This window comes from Sinocyclocheilus grahami, unplaced genomic scaffold (genome assembly GCF_001515645.1).
Source record: "Sinocyclocheilus grahami isolate Dianchi unplaced genomic scaffold, SAMN03320097.WGS_v1.1 scaffold276.1, whole genome shotgun sequence".
Lineage (NCBI taxonomy): Eukaryota > Metazoa > Chordata > Actinopteri > Cypriniformes > Cyprinidae > Sinocyclocheilus > Sinocyclocheilus grahami.
The window spans coordinates 230,119-251,372 of NW_015505455.1; the positions used below are offsets into that span (position 1 = coordinate 230,119).

General features: G+C 35.8%; 1 protein-coding gene across 2 annotated transcripts in view; it reads left to right on the forward strand.

Annotated features, from left to right (window-relative positions):
- Positions 1-21,254, forward strand: part of ipo11 (importin 11) — a 170,283-nt gene that overhangs the window by 76,040 nt on the left and 72,989 nt on the right. For both annotated transcript variants that reach the window (XM_016291746.1, XM_016291747.1), the window contains exons 17-20: positions 13,069-13,102; positions 13,380-13,420; positions 13,522-13,638; positions 17,112-17,225. In XM_016291746.1, coding sequence (XP_016147232.1) covers positions 13,069-13,102; positions 13,380-13,420; positions 13,522-13,638; positions 17,112-17,225 — 306 coding nt within the window. The remainder of the gene's footprint in view (positions 1-13,068; positions 13,103-13,379; positions 13,421-13,521; positions 13,639-17,111; positions 17,226-21,254) is intronic.

Consider the following 21,254-nt stretch of genomic DNA (forward strand, 5'->3'; position numbering starts at 1 on the left):
GTCTAGCACAGTGTTTCCCAACCGGGGTGCCGTCTGTCGAGAGCAGGGGTGCCGTGTAAAAAAATAATTTTAAAATATTTTTAAATTGCTCAAATTTTTAAAAGAGTATCTATTATATAATATCCATTTCTGATGTCGCCAATAATTAGAGATGCACCAAAATGCCGAAAATTTTCGGCTGCCGAAAATTAGTTCACCGCTCAGAATTCACTTTCACGTGGTGTGACGCTCTGCGTATTATCCCACTCTATGCGTGTGTGTGCTCCGCTCAGTCGCTCCACTCGTATACCGTTCATGCTCATCAGAACAGCAAAATCCACTCAAAAATTGAGCCGACAGGAAGCATCGATGTAGTACAGTTTTGTTTCTGTCTGCAATAGCCCTACTGTGTTGTAACATGGTGTGGTATATGGGCAACTCTGGTAACGCTGCCCTCTCATTCATTGATCTGCTAACCGCTATGTTATGCTCACGTGTTCTGATAATAATAGCTTTCTAGGACTAAACATTATTTGGATAATTGGTAAAAAAAACAATTTTTTTTTTTACTAAATTAGAAACATTTATAGAATAGAATATATTTTTTATGTTTTATATATTTAGTTTTAGGTAATGGTAATAACCCTGATGTGATGTTATGCAGGAGAGCAGTCATGAATTCCCAATGAGCATTACCAATTATTGACTTGCTTTCTTTGTATTAAAAGTCTTGACAAATCGCCCATTGGTTCAAATCAATATTGTCTTCCCCAATTAGGAACGCATGCGGACTCTGATTAGCCGCATTGTGTCTCGGTAAATAATGAAAGGCCATCATTAGATGCCAACTTATGAACAGCACCATTAATCAAGAACACCAGTGGGTAATCACTAATATGACTGCCAGTGACCAGAGGCACCCTCCAGCCTGCAGCTTAGCCACGTTTAGTTCAAAATCGATTTCAGGTTCAATGTGAGAACCTTTTATGGTTTGTTTTGGCTATTGCTGTCCAACACTTTACCCAGCTTATAGTCTTTTTGCATTCATATGCTGTTCAATAGTGTTTGTAGTGATATGTGATATGTAATAGTGATATGTATCACTCAAAGAAATATGTTGGATTTACTTAACTTTTTTGTCAACAGGTTCCACGTAACTGGGTTATGTTGCATTTAATTAACATTATTTATTTCAGTAAACTTACTTTTTTATTATTCAATACCATTTAATTGAATCAGGTTAACATTCTTAATTTCATCCAAAACTATTAAATTCAATTATCCTAAAATTAATATCAAACAAAAATAAATAAATAAAAGAAGTAATCCAGTTTAATTAATTGGTTTATTTAACAAATGTGTTAAAGAACAATTCTTACTAATGTTATCTAACGAGAACTTTCACAAATCTTTACTCTGTAAAGATTTTTATTGTTAGGCGTTAGCCATAAAATGGTTTTGTTACATCATGGCATGCCCAATGTAGTTGTTTTTAATTACTAAAACTTTAATTCTCATTAGCAGGTCCTCAACCCAAGCACATGCTCTACACTTCACCACAATGGTAACCCCCCAAAAACATTAACATGCCAGAAACACTTTTAAATCCAAACATAAAAGAACATTAACAAGTCTCCCAATTGTATCATCTTGATTTTAAAAAATACTTAAAATATATATGTATTTCAACATTTACTCTCCCTATCCAGCCCTGTGCAAAGCATGATGGGAAGGGGAAATCCTGTTCTTAGTTACACAACTAAAATAATTTATGTACTCTCAGCTCAAATGAATTAAGTAAAGTGGTTGAAAAGAATTGTGTTGGATTAACTTAATTTACTTAAGTAAATTGAACAAGTATCAAATGTTATTTTGGCCAACTTAATTGAAACATGTTCTTTCAAAATGAAAATATTGAGTTTAGCTTTCATGTCAGTTTAACATAATGCAATTGTTTGAATGAGAAACCTAAAACAATGGTGTTAAATGAATTTTTTTTATATAAACTGAAATGTATCGTATTTTTTGAGTGTATGCTGTTAAATGCATTGACAGAATTGACTGCCTGCATCTTCTGCAAGTCTGTGCAGTTATTTATTTTTATTTTATTTTATTTTATTTTTTTATCTAATTTTTGTTTTAGAGGTGACTCTTTAAGGGGGTTCATTTAGAGACTACATTTCTCAAGGGAACTTATCCGGCTGACGACATTAGCGTGCTGTGCTTTAGTGTGCTAACAGAGACTGTCAGCATGGTAAAACCCTGTCTGAGACCTCTCTAAATTCCCCACCATTACAGCACAGCTTCTGTACTCATCAGAGGAGCGCTATTGTAACACATTCATTGCCTTCAACAATACATTTTAGGAGTTACTGTCTGATCTCAAATAGCCAGCTGTGTCCCCATTATTTTGCATAATCCATAGGTCTTTCTTTTGTGGAGACTGTGATAGGCTAAATATCAATAACCTTTTATTGCACAAAACTGTTCAATTGTTGAATATCATTTAATGTGTTGAGTTTTTAATTGTTGGTGTTTGTACTCAACAGATGTTTTGCACATCCTTAGTTTTCCCATTTAAGATTTTAAAGTATGTGGTAACAATATATTTATACAACACTAGGATGTCAGCAATAGCTGTTGGGATTCACCATATGCGGACAGATTTTGTGAGAATCCTTTCTTGTTGGTATTATCGGAGTTTGAAAATGGAATGAAGGCTTTATCAGCTGGCAGAGGGATGGACATGTTTATTTGGTGATGGAGAGAGAAGAAAATGATCACTTAAGTGTTTTTGGGATTTCTTCGAACGTTCAAGGTGAAGGGCGATCCACAAATCATTTTCATTTCCGTCAACCTGATTGGAAATTTGATTGCTGTTGCTGGCTACGAAATGCTGCGTTCTAAAATGGGGACAGCAGCATGAAATCATCCAAGCATTTTATCTAGGTTTCACTCCTACCTGCTGTCCATTCCCGGGCTTGATTACATTTACATTTAAGACATTGATTACGGCACAGTATGCACCTCTGTCGTCATCGTACTGATGGTGAAAGTTATTGCTGTGCCGCACTTAGCATGAAGGTGAATATGTACCAGGGGTGGGCAGTATGATCGGAATCTTATATAGTTTTATATCATGGTAACTGCATAAATCACAATATATTTATTTTTGCAGAAATTAAATGTAAATGTAAAAATCTAAGACTACTTGCAAAAAAAATATATATATATTTTGCATTTTAATTTGTATTTTTTTTAAATTAAAAATTATATTATTGACAATTTCTTCACAAAAATTCTATTAAATATTCCTCTTTAATGACAGGAAATTAATCTGATCAGTGTCACAAATTTGAATATTTGATTCATGACTTGCCGTATCTGATATATTTCTTATTTTATATAATTTCTTTGTTTCATTATTTCAAGTAATTTTATTTATTAAATTAAATTTTAAATTCTAGATTGTCAATGTGGAATCCAATGTACGTTACATTTACTAATGCCTAATACACACAGTAAGTCATTTTAGTGCTTCAACTTAAACTTATCTTAAACTAAAAATCTTACATCGCTGTATGAATGGTTTTATATCATAGTAATGGCATAAATGACAATATACTTATTTTTTCAGGAAATTAAATGTAAGTGTAAAAGTCCAAGGCTACTAGTTAAATGATTCTGTTTTTTGTTTTGTTTTTCAATTAGAAATTATTGACACAATTTTTCACAAAAATTCAGTTGAATGTAAGAATGTATTACTATTTGGTGTGTCCCTCTTTTACTTTAAAGGGTCATATGATGCGATTTCAATTTTTCCTTTCTCTTTGGAGTGTTACAAGCTCTTGGTGCATAAAGAAGATCTGTAAAGTTGCAAACACTAAACTCTCAAATCCAAAGAGATATTCTTTATAAAAGTTCAGAGTCAGCCACACCTACCTAATACGGCTCGTTCTAACACGCCCCCACATATCTACCTCACTATGTGGAAATATTTGCATAACGCCGCCCAAATGTGCACGCAAAGAAAGAAGGCGTAACTTTTATTCTCGCTGTAGTATTGTTGACGCTGCAGCCATGTCGTGAAGGCGCTGTGTGCTTCGTTGTGAAAGCGAAACTACTTTGTTTGGTCTTCCAAAAGAGGACGATATCCACTTCGTCATGCCTAGAGCTTATCTGTGCTGGTCGCTGAGGGAATACATCAACTTTCACCGTGGACAAAGCAGAGTCTGTCACATGTGGTTGCCGCTCATTCGTCGCATCCGCCGGCCTCGCCGTTCTCGACCCCCGCCGCCTCAGCTCACTCTATCTCGACCTTAGCGCACGCTAAGCCGGGGCTTCGGCTCACGCTAGTCCGGCCTCAGCGTACGCTAAGCCGGGGCTTCGGCTCACGCTAGTCCGGCCTCAGCGTACGCTAAGCCGGGGCTTCGGCTCACGCTAGTCCGGCCTCAGCGTACGCTAAGCCGGGGCTTCGAATACACAAAATAATGTTCTTTTTAGCAGCATCATATGACCCCTTTAATGACAGCAAAATTAATATGATCAAGTCAAGTCACCTTTATTTTTATAGTGCTTTATACAATACAGATTGTTTCAAAGCAGCTTCACATATTAAACAGTAGAAGAATCAATTATGCAAACTTCAAAAATGAGACAAATCCAAATTCTATTGAATCTTAACTCTGCTGATCCGTGTCACAAATTAGCATATTTGATTTGTGATTTAGTGCAGAAATGTAAATATTTGTTAGTCATTTTATATAATTTCTTGTTATTTTTATATATTTACAGGTTTAAATACAATTTTAAATTTTATATAGTCAGTGTAGACGCCAATATACATTAAGAAATATAAATACTGTATAACTTTTCTGTAATCTGTTTTGAATTGTGCAAGCATCTCATAATATTTCTTTAACTTTTTTTGGACGTTCCACTCTGTATTTTCAAATTCCATGTTTCTCTCGAATAGCATGTAAATAGTGTAACGGTCCTGCCCAGTCATAATCCATATGGATATTTCTTGCATCACGCTGTTCACGCCGTCATACTGCCCGACCCTAACATGCACTTATTTATTCATTGATTTGTTCATTGCATTTATGGAAGCCAGTGTAGTCTAAGCACCAAGACCGATGTGCAGCTCAGTCTCTCATTCCATATCGCTCCTGCAGGCTCCATAGGCTCAGCAGATCCAGTTTAAATATTTAAGTTGTGGAGATGACAGACCATTAGCATGCTGTTCAAACTCTCTTGGGTGTTTGTGTATGTATTTACATGCGTGCCACGGGAAATTGGAGTCAGAGACCACTGGAATGAGGGAAACCAAGGGCTCACCAAACACTATTAGCTCTCCTTCAGCTGTGCGGCTGCTAAGTACGTGCGACAGGGAATCCAAATAAAGTTTACATGTTTGCTATTAACTTATCAAACCGAGTAAAAACCCAGCTCCGTTTCACTCCGCTAACCCTACCAGAGAGGGAACTGCGGACAAATATTATTGAACAATGGAAAACGGAACAAACTGGGAAGGCCGATAAGATATTAATTGAATGTATTTCACATTTCATCACATACGTGTCAGGCATTGAAATGTTGTCGCGTCTCAAGGGTGAGTCTCAAATGGCGACAGAGCAATATAAATGTAAAACCTGAGACGCTTTTCTAGGGTTGTCTCTTGAGATCGTTCATTTTTGGTTCCTTCCTTTGGGAGCAGCATTTCTATGGTGTAGCATTAAAGGGATAGGTCACCAAAAAATTACAATTCCGTCGTTATTTGTTGGCCCTCATGTTATTCCAAAACTTTATGACTTTCTTCTTCGGAATGCAAAAGATGATATTTTGGAGCAGTGTTTCCTGCAGAACCTTCCCACAGACTGGAATGGACCTTGGAAGAAAATATTGTATATTTTATATTTAAATGCATTAATCTGGTGTACTTTGGGGAAAAATGAAGATCCCCCACCACTTTTTAGTAACCTGTTTGAACAGAGTGAAGTCTATTCATTGACTTGTACCTGGACTTTAAAGTGGACTCAAACCTCTTTTTAGTTGTGATAGTGTCTCAGTCCACATCACTTTTACACTGATGTTTTTAGAAAGCCAAACAATTAAAAAATAAATTAATAATTATTATTATTATTTTATCCAGTAATATATTACCATAGTAATAAAACTGCACTGTAAAATAAATGTAAATGAAAAAAAAAAATTTCATAATACATATAATTATTTTGCTTTACAGTAGTAAAATTAGTTTATCTTGATTTCTTCTCTTGCAAGAGTTAAACCCTCAAGTTTTATTTTGCTGAAAAACTGCAGTATCTTTGAAAACAGTTGTACAAATACATCTCTTTACAAATCCAGTGAATTGATCCGTCCACAGAAATTATGTGAGCAGATGGAGTTTAGTTTGATTTAGTGTGAACCGAGCCGCTCGGAGATGGTTGAAAACAGCGGATCATGAGCTGCTTGCATGTAAGAACACAGTGCCATGTGAAGAATTTTTATTTTTGGGTGAACTAATAATTAACTATTGGCTACAATTTTTATCTGCAGCTGTAACCAAACCACACTTCAACAAGCTAGCTTTTACTTTTTTATTTTGACCTAGCAAGATGATGTCGACTAAACTGATAGTTTACTTTCTGCAAATTAGCGGACTCTACATTCATAGTTTTCCACAAACACGTGTGGTCTATGAGCAAGGTGAGCCATCAGCGCTCTAGAGGTGCTGTCATGTCAGCGTGCAGACGTGCAGTGTGAGTAGACTTGACAGTTGCCACGGGGCCCGGAGGCTCCAGGCAAAGGCAAACTACTCTTACACTGTTCCAACATATCAACAACTCTGGAGATTTTACCCTTCTGCTTATAAAACAACCCATCGGTCATTTCCTGGGTTCAATTAAAGCTCCACGAGTCTGGAAATTCATTATAGGCCAGTCAGCCGCCATTCAAATAATGACATGTTGTGGTCTGTGTTGATTTCAGTGCGAGAGGTTGCAGATTTGAACTTTGTGTGAGTGGCAATTTTTTTAACAACCAATTAAAGTTATATTTGTTTGTCAGAATGTGTTTACCAGGAACAATTTAGTTATGTCCTATACAGAGTAAATCCAAGGTATTCTGGTTAATCCCAGATTTTATAAGGACTGAGATGAAAATAAGAAGTAACATATCATAAATAATAGATTTGAGGAAATATGAAGTATTGGCCTTGGCATTTTCAAATTATATAGAAAGAGTCCAAAATGGTCCAGTATGGTATCTCTCTACTAAACTAATTTGTTTTGTCATTAAACAGATGCAGATGTGTTTGATTTGAGTAGATAATTGATGTTTTTTTTTTAATATAAATGTGTGTAAATTTAAAATGCTACATCAAGTCTTAAAGGCAGGGTAAGCGATTTCTGGTAGCCAATATAGACATTTGAAATCACCAACACAAACACGCCCCTACCCCAAAAGGGCCTCGCCCCTATTTTGAAAGCTCCGCCCCACGTATAAGTACGCAACCCAGACAACGATTAGTTCTGTGAAACAAAGCAAAACCAATGTTACACCGTGTCTACGCCGGACGCGAGTGGCACGGCGCGACAAAATACTATGGAACTCATTATAATCAGTGATGCTGTCTACACCATAGATATATATACATATCTATAGTCTACGCTGGATGTGGCGCGACACGGCAAATCCCCGACCAGTGTTGGGGAAAGTTACTTTTAAAAGTAATGCATTACAATATTGCGTTACTCCATAAAAAAGTAACTAATGACGTTACTTAGTTACTTTTTATTGAAAGTAATGCGTTACGTTACTTTTGCGTTACTTTTTAAATCTGGACAGGGCTTGCTTGTTTGTTTTTAAAATAAAAAAGTTCTATTTTTGGCAAATCTATAAAAGCCGTTTCACACCAAAAATGAAATGAATAAGCTTCAGGCTGAAGGGAAAGTACATTTACGTCCGTACAGTAGAATGCAGAAGAAGACATTTCAACACACTTCAGCAATAAACAAAGACACAAATGTGTGTCTAGAGTAATTTTTGCTTATTAGTACGGTTGAACTGGATCATCGAAGGTCAGAAGCAAAGACATTGGTTAATAGAATGGGATTAAATACATAAAGCATATTAGTGTTGTTTAACATTTAATTATTGCAGGTTTGCGTCATATTCTGAGTTTAATTATTTTTATTCATTTTGAGGAATACTGAATCTGTGTTTTTTGTGTGAGTGAGATGAGTTAATGCATATTCATATTTATTATAGAACTACAGTAACATCTTCTGATTTCTCTCAACATGGCGACAGGAGAGCTGTCAATCAATAAATTGGGAAAAAAAGTAACTTGCGTTACTTATTTGAAAAAGTAACTCAGATATTCTCTTGTAAATTAAAAAGTAATGTTACTTTACTAGTTACTTGAAAAAAGTAATCTGATTACGTAACTTGCGTTACTTGTAATGCGTTACCCCCAACACTGTCCCCGACAGAAAACTGCTGCTGCGCTCTATTCATGATGTATTGACACAAATTTCAAATGATTTTCATTGGTCGCTTTGTCGCGTCCAGTGTACTAGACAGACTTTAGCTGTTGCGGTGCAGACACGGTGTTACTCACCTATCGAGAAGAAACAAAGCAACCTCGGCGTCCGATCGCCGACCTTCCGCTCCTTGAGTTCTCTCCAGCGCTGGAAAGCTGATCCGATATTTACACGGGTCCTACTTCTTGCCTTAAGCCTTCTTTTGTTTTTTTTATCCGCCATCTCTATCTTTCTGTCGCTCGGCTCGCGAATGTTCGTCCTGTGCTGTGCACTGAACGCTCTCTCCTCCACATCATGAGTAGACACGCCCCTTACTGCTGATTGGCTACAAGTTTGTTTTGCTAGTCGGCCCGAATCAGTTTTTTAAAGCGTTTTTGAAAAATCGCTTACCCCACCTTTAAACCTGAAGCTTTTTGTCGCAGACTTGTAGGGGAAAAAGAGCTTGACGTGCCTTTTTCATAATGGTGCGCCTATTATTATTAAAACTTCATTATATTAATTTAATAGACGACTTTGGTCTGGATTGATGTCAGCTGTGGTCTTCTAATTATTGACCTCTATTCTAGGCACAATAAGGCAGCTAGTCAATAACACTGAAGGGTTAGGTGCATGCGAAGAATGTGCTGCATTTCAGCGGTTCAGAAATGAGGGACCTCACCAGAGTTGGAGACGGTGTAGCTCTCCTGCCTCCAGGAGCTTTCAACACAGCAGTAGATCATTAATCTTTCATGTTTCAACGTGGCCCGAGCTATATTATGCAAAGGAAATTAGATCGGGCTACTTCTATTTCACGGTTTGTCAGCTTGAAAAGAATCAACTTATCGCTTTCATATGCACGCACCCTCATACATATGTACAGCTTGTATTTGCAGATACTGTACACTCGCGCAGCAGCCCTCACTTGCAGTGCCACTATGTCAGTAGAGGGAAAACTACCTTCTCTTTATTGTTTTGACGTCTAATTATCCATGTCAATGTTTTTGTTTCAAATCATCAGTTATTGGGGAAATTGTAATTGTAAAATTAAGTTTTGTCAACAATAATGAAAATAATCATTATAATGAAATAATTACTTAATTAAAACATGCTTTTGAAAAAATATGATGAGAACAAAATAGCACTTTATTTAAAAAATGTTTAGAAGAAAAAAATCTTTCTTTTAAATTAATTTCAACTTTTTGCTTTTAAATGGTCACATTAAAACCTGAAATATGAAATGTGATGTCTGAAGACAAAAAAACAACAATGTCTATTATCGCTTATGAGCAGAACATTTTATTGAGCATCTCTAAAGCATTGTGTTCATTAAGTGCTTTTTAAAGACTGTATTTTATTATTTCAAATGCATTTGGTTAAAATTGGATTTGTTAAATATTTTGACATTTTGCGAGTCTGTCTTGAACACATTTTAAGCCATTTCAAAAACGTGTGAATATAATATGTCAAATATTAACTATGTTGATAGGACGTTTTCTTCAAAGCACAAAAACTATAGCCAAAACAGAAAACAGTGAAAAATGAACAGCGCATGGATCTGTGTTTGCATGGGAAGTCTTGAGGGGGAATTACTGCAGCAGCTGTGTCTTCTGCGATTGCTCATGGAGACTAATAGCTATTATTCACTAGCTTCTTTATTCAGACGAGCTGAAGAAAGCAGGATTAGACACTCAAATCCATAATGGAGGCAAGCTGAGCAGACTGATAACAGTGATGCAGGCAGAACCTTTGGGTGAGCGGATCCATGCTGATCGAGATCTCTGGTTGGCCAGGTTGCACGTGGACTCGTCTGGCTTCCACAGGCAGGCATATACCTCATTAAAGGGTTACTGTCACAGAATCCCATCTCACTCATAATTCTCTTATATCTACTGGGTGGGTGCTCTGTACTCTGGCAGGGAGCGGAGTGCTTTATTTTCAGCCGTTTTTTTTATGTTTTCTGCTTCTAAGAGAGAAGGCAGCGCTGCTTATCTCTGCTTTTATTCCTCTGTAGAATATGTAAGCCCTCTTAAACCCTTTTTAAATAAAGATAGATTGAATTCGGTAACATGTTTTTTTTTCTCCACTGATTTTATTGTTCCTGGTAGTTATGTGCTTTACAACCTGTCATTCAGCAATGAAAATAGGAGCCTAAATAGCCTAATAGCCTAAATAGGAGCGTAAATTAAGTGCAAACTGTTCCACCTGTGCGGCGCTGCTCTAACAGTCTTCTACGAGTACAGCTGTAGCCCCCTAGAGACTTATGGGATGTTCACACTGACAGTTGCTGTATCCGAAATCACATACTTTCATCTAACATGCTTTCATTCATCTAACATAAATTATTTGGTTACACTTTATTTTAAGGTGTCCTTGTTTACTTGTTACAGTGTAATTACACAATTACATGCTGAGTAATATTAGCTAACAACATGTACGGTTTAGGGTTAGTTTCCTGTAATTATGCTAAATGTTAGCTTATTACTTATAACAATGAGAGTGAAGTGTTACCAATAATTTACTAATTATGTGATTAAAACGGATCATTCAACAGCGAGGAACAACTATCTTACAAATCAGGTTCAATGATACTATAATCCTGACTGATCCAGATAAACAGATAATAATTTTCATGTAAAGACCATTGATCAATAAGTGTTTATTAAAAATATATATATATTTATTAGTGTATAAAAGATTAAGTGAGCAATATATGACCACAGTTCAATTTGCTATGAAATTTGTAACTAAATATGTGTAACGTCTTACAATAAGTTTTCATTTCTTAACATTAACTACATTAGTGAACATACCAATGAACAATACTTCTACAGCATTTATTAATAATAATGTAATTTTCTGTATTATAATTTTTTGAAAATCAAAAGTTGTTTCTGTTAACAATCGTTAATGAACTGTGAATGAACATTTGTATTTTTATTTAACATTAACAAAGCTTAATAAATCCAATTAGATATATTGCTCATAGTTCGTTCATGTTAACTAATGTATTAAAAATGTTAACATGACACCTTATTGTAAAGTGTTTTACCTAAATATCTAGTATCTTCTGTTAGTGATACATTTTAAATGTTTAATATAATACTAATATGATATGGTATTGTGTATCCCTAATTTGGAAGACTGTTTTTTCTTTACTATATACAACAAAAAAGAAATCAAAATTGAGAGTTTCCAGCGTTTCCATTAACATGAACAATAATGACCATTGGTGAGGCAACAAAGCAGCTGCCAGTTGTAAATGGACTTTGAATGAAAGAACTATCCCAAGATGAATCAGACCAAAATGTCTTTGTTGTCCGCTTGGGTCTTTGTCAGTTAACTACTTAATAAATGCATTGCTCTAGGCCCTTGGCTATTAAACAGAAAATTGCTTGATCATTAAGTTTGATGTGTTGGGGAAATTTCATCAGCTCCTGCTATAGCTCATTATAAACCTGTTTGTGGAGCGCAGCATGCTGTCCCGTCAGCCTGTGTAATAGATCATTGTGAGAGGGTGGCGGGGTCTGTCATTAGCCACCTGCTTGAGTCGTACTCTTTATGCGATCCTTGCTAACACCCTCCTCAGGCTCCTCCGTTATCCCATACCGGCACGACCTTTTAATGATGCCAATTTTGTTTTGGTTACAGGTTAACTCTCAAGATTTATATGTTGAGGAAACTTGAGTAGGCTTAGAGGTCTCTTGTCAACATGTACCACACTGATTTAAGGTGATATTAATGGCTGTCCTTTAAAAGAGTTCTTTGGAGGTGAAGCGGATAAAATATTTTCTCCTAGCCCATTTTAATGTGCAGAGAAAACTATAAGTAAGCCACCTGTGCACAGACTTCCTAAAGTGTGCCGCCGTGTACTCTGGTCAAGCCAGGGATTGGTGGAACACTTAAATCTCCAGTGATATGTGTTTGAGGCGGGACTACCTGTTTGACTGAACACTGGCAGAGGGGAATGGGGCGAAAGGGATGGTTGGGGTCTTGAGAAAACGCATACTCTACCGTTCAGAAGTTTGAATTTTGGTATGATATTTTATATTTTTTGAAAAGTCTTTATATATATATATATATATATATATATATATATATGTATGCATATATATATATATGTAATTTATTCCTGTGATGCAAAGCTGAATTTTCAGCAGCTATTACTCCAGTCTTCAGTGTCACACGATCCTTCAGAAATCGTTCTAATATGTTGATTTGCTGCTCAAGAAACATATCTTCTTCAATCAATCTTGAAAACAATATTGTTGTGCTGCTTAATATTTTTTGTGCAAACAGTAGAAATGGAAAATTCTTGGAAATTATTAATCATGAAGTCAAGGAAAAAGCACAAAAATGTTCTTCATATAAAATTTTTAAAATCCAGCAATAATGAACCAGTGAAAATGTCTCGGATGCAATTGTTCAGAAGGTCTGAATCATTATTTCCATTTCATTTGGTGCCATTAGTAGTGTGGAAACGACACTTCAGCATTTCATACTTAATAGCCCAGATCATGCTTTATTCATTTTTGTATGATAATGCAATTTTTCTCTGTTTTAGGTTCGCATCGAAACAGCCACAACTCTAAAGCTGAATATCCTTTCCTCTGAGTGATGCTAAGCCCGTCATAGTTTACAGACTTTACAGCAGGCTGGTCATTTGTCAGCTTTAATTGGATGCATTTAAGCACTCTTGTAATTAGTTTGCCTATTAACCCCTTGCCATTCAACAACACCCACTTGTTTGTTTGCATGACGTTGAATGATTACTTTAATCACTTTCATCCTCATTCATCTGCATGTCAGGTAATCATGTGTATTTAAGAGCTCATTGCTTCTCGCCTCCAGTCATTAAACTTAACTCAGCCTTACCCGTTGATGACTTCGAGTTCAGAACTGAGCAGTTCTTACCGGTAAGATTGTTTTTTTTTGTTGTTTTTTTTACATTTGGCATCATTGCATTTCATTTGTTGAGTTAAAGGTCTTCATTGACAACTCTTTCATTCCTTTTCAGTACTTGGAGTCTATTTTCGGCCTGTTGTTCCAGCTATTGCAACAGGTCAATGAATGCGACACCAAAATGCAAGTTCTCCACGTTATTTCCTGCGTCATCGAGAGAGTCAGCATCCAGGTGAGATTCAGCCCTGCCGAGAGGTCAAATGAAGTTATCTGAGCGCAGAGGGTTCAATCTTGACTCTCCGATCGGATGCTTTTCTAGATATTCATCAGGCCTCTATTTGTTTTTGCACACTGAATGGCACATATTGATGGCCATGTCATTGCCAAACAATGCTGACTGAGGACAAGCCCATGACCTGCTTTGAAAATAACCTTTAGCTACTGCGTGAGCCTTGACTCGGAGCCATTTGATGAATGACATTTATTTTAGCCATGTTAGAATGCAAAGCTTGTGATTTAAGCTTCATTCAGTCAAACATGCATAAATTACAGCCGGTCATACCGTGTGTACATTGAAAGCTTTCAGAAGTAACCTTCCGTGTCAACCTTTTGCAGCACAGGAGATATTTAATTCCCTATTGAATGATTTAGTGCTCCTCTATTGCCCTGTAGGAGCATATATTCAGCTTAAAGATTAGTCAAATGACCCGTATTAAATATGAAAGTGTTTTCATGCAGCACGTCCATCCATTTTTTTGGTTCATGCAGATGTGCTGTACCACCTTAGGAGAAAATTTATTTTCGTTTTGCGTCATTGTGAGCTCAGAAATGTATCTTTTGACAAATGTTTAACATTTTAGTCTTTTTATCTTTTTTATCTTTGAAATAATGGCTTTTCCATCATACTCTCTTTGATCTTTAACTGCTTTTTCATAAGTTCCTCATGCCAGAGCTTAGCTCATTTTACCTTTTGTTAAAGCTTACGTCACTCGTGGTATAAAATCTCAACTGGCTGTCCCATTGTAAAAGACCATGTGGAATGTTCTAGGCACAAGGGTTTGGAAGTCAATTCAAACCTTTGAGAGCAGTTTGTAATCTCTCTCTTAGTTTGCTCACATATTTACATTTCTCCCTCAAAGAGTTAAAAATATTGTATAATGAGGAATAATGTTGTTCTTGATCTTTTGAGATAAGAGTTCCTTGTACTATGAAAACATTCTGTAACTTTCAGAACTCTTGACTTCCTCCCGAGTCTAAAAATACCATTTGTTGAAATTTGTTAAGAAACAAAAATGTGTCATTCAGAATTTTTAACTTTTTGGCATTAGGTCAATACAGATCATCCTCTTTACACATCAGTGATGCCTATTGTATGATCAGAAATAAAAAACCGGGCCTGTTCAGTCATGTGTGAGGTAAAGGAGAATGTTGAGTAGATACTGTTATTCCTAAACATCAGAAGCACCTGCGGCTCTGCATTTCTCTTTGAAGGATCTTAGCATTAGGAAGGTGCAGCATTTTGAGAAAAAAAAGAGAAAGAGTTTCTTGTGAATACAGTCCCTGATCATTTCAGGCCGATACTGAGGGAAGCCTGTTTCTGCCTAAGAAACTGAAAAAGTCACACTGTGAGAAAGTCACGCTGTGAGATATAAAATAACAATTACAAGAAACAATAACAATTCAAATCTGAAGAAGCCGTTTTAACCTAGAGTTTAAAAAATTGTCAATTGCAACTTTATTATATGCAACTTTATATCTGAAGTCGTAATTGTGAGAAATAAAGTTGCAATGAACTTTTTAATTGTTCATTCAGCACATTTATTTTGCTCATTTCACATGGGATGTTGTTGTGTCTTAAAAGCACAGCAGTAAAAAACACAAGCCTTTGTGATATGACATTTATGAAGCCCTAGTTTTGTAACTTGTAGCACAGACAGCCCTTAAAACTATATTTAAATGTTATTAATTGGCAGTGTAATCGGTTTAATTCACAAAATGTTTTGCGGTTAATTTAGGGATGTTTCTTTTTTAATAATCGTAAAGCAAAGCACCAAGATATGCATATACTGTCATCAGTGATTGGTGCACAGTGGCAGTATGCTTTTGGCATATTTAAACTGTGTTTTCCTTTGAGGAGAAGAAAATGCTGATAAAGCACCAAAATGCTTGAAGCTTGACAGCAAAAAAAAAACACACACAAATTGAATGTTTCCTGAACTACTGCATCCAGTTACAATGAGAAAGTGTTAAAGGGTTAGTTCACCCAAAAATGAAAATTAATCCATAAAAGGCCTCCTGTAGCGAATCAATGTGTTTTTGTAAGAAAAATATCCATATTCAAAACTTAATAATCACTTTAATGTAGCTTGCGCCAACAGTTGTACACTGAAGCAGCTCCAGGAGGATGACGTATGAGGTCGGTGTTGTGCATGCGCCGGTGAGTCTCATGAAAACCAACGTTAGTTAACAGGAGCAAAGGAAGCAAAGTTTTCCTTACTTTAGCAAAAGGAAAAAACTGCCAAGTCTCCTCTTGGCTTATATCGAAATCCTCCGACATTCTTCTTTACAAATCCTCGTCCATTGATTCGCTACAGGATGACTTTGTTCACCCCCCGGAGCTGTGTGAGCCACTTTTTATTAAGGGTGGGCGCTTTTTATTTCACTTCTTTTGGACTGATGCACTGCAACACCTGCTGACTGCCATTAAACAGCTTGAAAAATCAAAGACAATTTTTAATATAACTCCGACTGGATTCGTCTGAAAGAAGAAAGTCATATACATCTAGGATGACTTGAGGGCGAGTAATTTATGGGCTAATTTTCATTTTTGGGTGAACTAACCCTTTAAGTATGTTAGAGATTAGGGCTGTGCAATTAATCGCATGCGATTGTCATATACATCTCGTCAGTAAAGCCGGTTCCGTGATTAGTAGTAAATTTCCATCACCTTGCTTTCAGATGGAGCGGCATTTACTACACAGAGCTGATTAATTGCACAGCCCTATTAGAGATTTACATGTGAAGTAAATATCATTGAGAAGTCAACACTGGAAGCACTGAGTTTTACATTTGTATGTAAATATGATGTATTTTAATTACATTGTTCTGAATTTCATTGTTTCCCTGCTTGAGAAGCGTTCCAGCAGTAAAGGATGCTAATAGGAATTGAAGAATATAAAGTTTTAACACACCACTGCAAAAATAGACCGGGAGAGAGATGTGAGGGAGGATTTAGACAGATTCCAAATGTTATCTATAGGAATAATTCATGGAATATTTTTCATTAAATCAGGTACCAAATCGCAGAATAAATTGTAAGAGCAGCATAAAAAATAAAAACCTGCAACACAGACAGAAGTAGCTCTTGCCACAAAAGTTCTTGCGATAGTGACTATCAGTATCATTTAAATAACAAACATAATTTTGTACTGACTGGTTACTGGGTAAAAATAATATTGTGATGATAGTGATGTTGATGATGATAATACTACTACTTGTTTTACTAGTTTTTCTTACTATTATTATTTTTCTTACTATTATTATAATTTTTTCTTTATTTTTAAATGCATTTCTTTATACATTTGTTTAAGTTCATTAATAATTTATCGACCTGTCTAAAACATTCAAGTTCAAAACAAACATTTATTTTGTGTGTGCTCCTTTGCAATTGAGATAAGTGGGTTACTTTTTTCCCCTCTCTTCTAGATTCGACCATACGTGGGCTGCTTGGTTCAGTACCTTCCTGTTCTGTGGAAGCAGTCTGAAGAACACAACATGCTCCGCTGTGCCATTCTCACTACCCTCATCCATCTCGTACAGGTACGGCATACCCGCAGGACCAAGAATGAAACAGATAACGAGCCTTTGAAACAGTCGAGTCAGGTGTTTAGCATTCTGTCTGTGTTTCAAGTGCTCACTTGAACGTGATGCGCATACCTTCACCGATGGGGGGCCTTATTTTCACTGTCGTCGTCTGTGAATATGAACAAATGCCCTCCAGCCCTGCTGAGCACTTCTCTGGTTTTTTGATACATGCTGAAGACCTTTATTTTTGTATGATACACTTCATCCCTTCCTGCTGTGAGTGTATGAACACACATGCGGACAGGGGCTTGTTATTGATGGGTGTATGAAAATTGCCACAGTGCTTCTCCATCTTCCTCCACATGGGATCCCGCAAGCTTCTCATTTCATCCTGTCTTTTTTTCCCTTTCCTTTCCTTTTTTTTTTTTTTGCTCCGTGCATCAGGAGCAGTTTCTGTGTCTCCCCTGAGGAGACGAGTGACACTCACATTTAAACCATCCAGAGGCTGCAGTAGCTAGATGTCTTGAGCTTGGTTTAACTGAGAACTCCACTGAGCAACACTTTGCTGATGCAGGAACAACCCTTTTCACACTTTTTGTGACATAACAAAAAAAAAAATATGTATACATATATATACACTACCAGTCAAAAGTTTTTGAACAGTAAGATTTTTTTATGTTTTTTAAAGAAGTCTCTTCTGCTCACCAAGCCTGCATTTATTTGATCCAAAATACAGCAAAAGCAGTAACATTGTGAAATATTTTTACTATTTAAAATAACTGCTTTCTATTTTAATATAATTTAAAATGTAATTTATTCCTGTGATTTCAAAGGATTTTTGGCATCATTACTCCAGTCTTCAGTGTCACGATCCTGCAGAAATCCTTCTAATATTCTGATTTGCTGCTCAAAAACTATATATATATATATATATATATATATATATATATATATATATATACAGTATCTCACAGAAGTGAGTACACCTTTCATGTGACAACACTGAAGAAATGACACTTTGCTACAATGTAAAGTAGTGAGTGTACAGCTTGTATAACACTGTAAATTTGCTGTCCCCTCAAAATAACAACACGCAGCCATTAATTGTGAACACAACCCGATAAGTCCGTTTTAGTGAATCAGCGCACAGCATTCAGGTCAGATGACAAGGCTGCTAGTCACTTTCTAAAAGACGCACTAGCTGAGAGGAGTTTCGTCAAAACTGACTAAAAGTGATCGAGGATTATCTGCTTTCGCTAAAAAACTAACTTTTAATATATAAAAAAACATACTTTCAATTAACTTTAATTTTGTAAATTACCTGTATTTTTTGAGTTATTATCAACTGCAGTTTGATATATATTACTTGAAATGCACAATAAAAAAAACATGATTTATGAAAATTAATAAAAACCGAGTTATCTTTTTGCAAATTAACTCTTCAAATAATAACTACAATTAATTTGATAATTAAGTTATTTAATTAAATAATTGTTAATATTTACATTAAATGACAATAGAGGCAAAATAGTATATTAGTATTAACAATTATTTAATTACAATTTTGAATTTCAGTAATGACACTTTTAAATTATTAAGTAGTATTACTATTAATACAATTATTTATAATCATTATTATTTATAACTATTATAAAAATAATTTAAATTATATTTGTATAATAAAGCATATTGAGTTCTCTTTCCTCAATAATTTTTTGTATGTTTTAAATGTCTTGAGCAGTCTGAAATTGGCCTTTCAATTCACTTCTTCTTTGTGTACAAATTGTCAGTTATAATTACGTGGAGTTAATCTTACATTTTGAATTACTTTCATAAAGATTCCTTTGAGGAGAGTTATTGAGTAATCATCAGCTTGAATGAGCTGTTCTTTGTCTTTAAAAGTGCTGTGTGCTTCAGTAACCACATCTTGCATATTAACATTTCTCGCTCGCGTTGAAGACCTTTCATCACAGCGTCTTCAGTTCTTGTAAATCACAGGCACATGAATCAGTCTGAGATCGCCCAAGGCTTGGCCGAAATTTGCATACTTCCAAAGTTCCCCCACTTGTGCCAGCTTTGTTGACCAGCTCTCATTATTTTTTTATTTATCTTTTGCTCAAGTCCTTAGATTTGCATATTAAAATGCCAGCAGTCCTTTAGGAAACCATCCACTGTGCGCATATCTTACCACCCGCCATCAACCGTTTGCTGTTAACCTTGCATTTGTTTGTGTTTTCTGTGGCCTTCTCTGCCAGCCATATGGTATCACAGCTGCTGCTCTCCAGCCTGGCACAGAATGCTGAAGAGACAATATTACCAGTGAACATTCAAAGTCAATCATCCCTAAATGGCCCTATCATCGGTCCATCCCCAAAAGCATATTTTTGGCAGATGCTTCAAAATGGATGCTCTCTTTACTGCACATTCCGATATGCTTTGTTGACCTGCAGAAGGTAAATTGCCTTGGTGCATGCCGTAGCCTGTAAAATTGTCCATTCTTATGGATGGAGGTGTTCTTTGGGAAGATTTTTTTAGTAAACTAGAAATTTTTGTAAGCCAGCTGGAATTTTTCTTTGGTAAACAAGATAGTGGATAACTACTTCATTGTGGCTGTACATTATACATGAGGCATAGCCACCCTATGAGAGAGAGAAAGACTCTCTGTACTTGTCATAGGCTATTTCATAACTATTAGGTGTTTTAAAGAAAACTAGCACCACTAATCAGTCGTGGCCTAATGGTTAGAGAGATGGACTTGTAACCCAAAGGTTGTGGGTTCGAGTCTCAAGTCCGGCAGTAATTGTAGGTGGGGGGAGTGACCAGTGCTCTCGTCCACCTTCAATAGCACGACTGATGTGAAACTCTTGAGCAACCCACTGCTCTCAGGGGAGTGTGTGTGTGTGTGTGTGTGTGTGTGTGTGTGTGTGTGGACTTGGACATTTTATGAAATAAATGCAGAGCACAAATTCCGAGTATGGGTCACCATAAATCAGTCATACAGTGCTCTTGTCGATATCTCTGACTATCGTCGATACACAATTCTCTTGTCTGTCGGCTCAACCCTAGTGGGAAGTTTTTAGGCACAGCAGCAAAAAGTATAATAATAAAAATAACCATTTTTAGTTGGGTGAGTGTTAGTATGCCTTTTGTGAACATGTATCTAATAATAATATTTTCATGACAGTTAAGCATTTCCATCCCTCAGATTCCTATTAACATAATCCAGTAAAAGAATTCTCATTCTAATTTTCATTACTGTAATGTGGTGTGGGGGGGGATCTCATTACCATAATGTGAAAAAACTATTTTAATTGTCATTACTGAAATGTGGAAACAATCTCGTAATGTGAAAAAAAAATCTCATTACTATAGTGTGAAAAAAATTCTAATTTTCATTACTAATTTGAAGAAAAAAAAACATAATTGTATTCTCATTTCCCTAAATCACAACAGTCTTTCTCATTATTGTTATGTGAAAATTTCACAATGTGAAAATCATATTACCACAGTGTGGAAAAAATATTTGTAATAATATTAAAATAATAATAGAATAATATTGTTTATAAGTAGTGAAAATATTTAATACACCTTTCTCATAGTGATGTGAAAAATTGTATTGTCATTTCCCTAATGAAAAGAAATCATTCTTATTATCATAATGTGAAAAAATTCCATTACCATCGTATTCTCATTTCCGTAAAGCAAAAAAATGAAAACATTACCATAATGTGAAACAAATATTTGTTGTAATATTAAAATAATAATAGAATAATATTTGTTGTAAGTAGTGAAATTATTAATGCACCATGTTGGTGTTTGTTGTACTACCCTTTTAATAATAAATGCTGATTTTCATTTTGTAATTGTGTCCAGACAAGATTATTCTCATTATGCATGATTTTGAACCAGAAACTCAAGATTTACATGAAAGCCAGCTTTTATAGCTTGGTGCTTTTTGTCATATCTGGTTAGGACAAGGTGGTGCAGTACAGTAAGAATGATCATGGTTCAAAGTAATACAATCTATATAGTAAAGCATCCGGA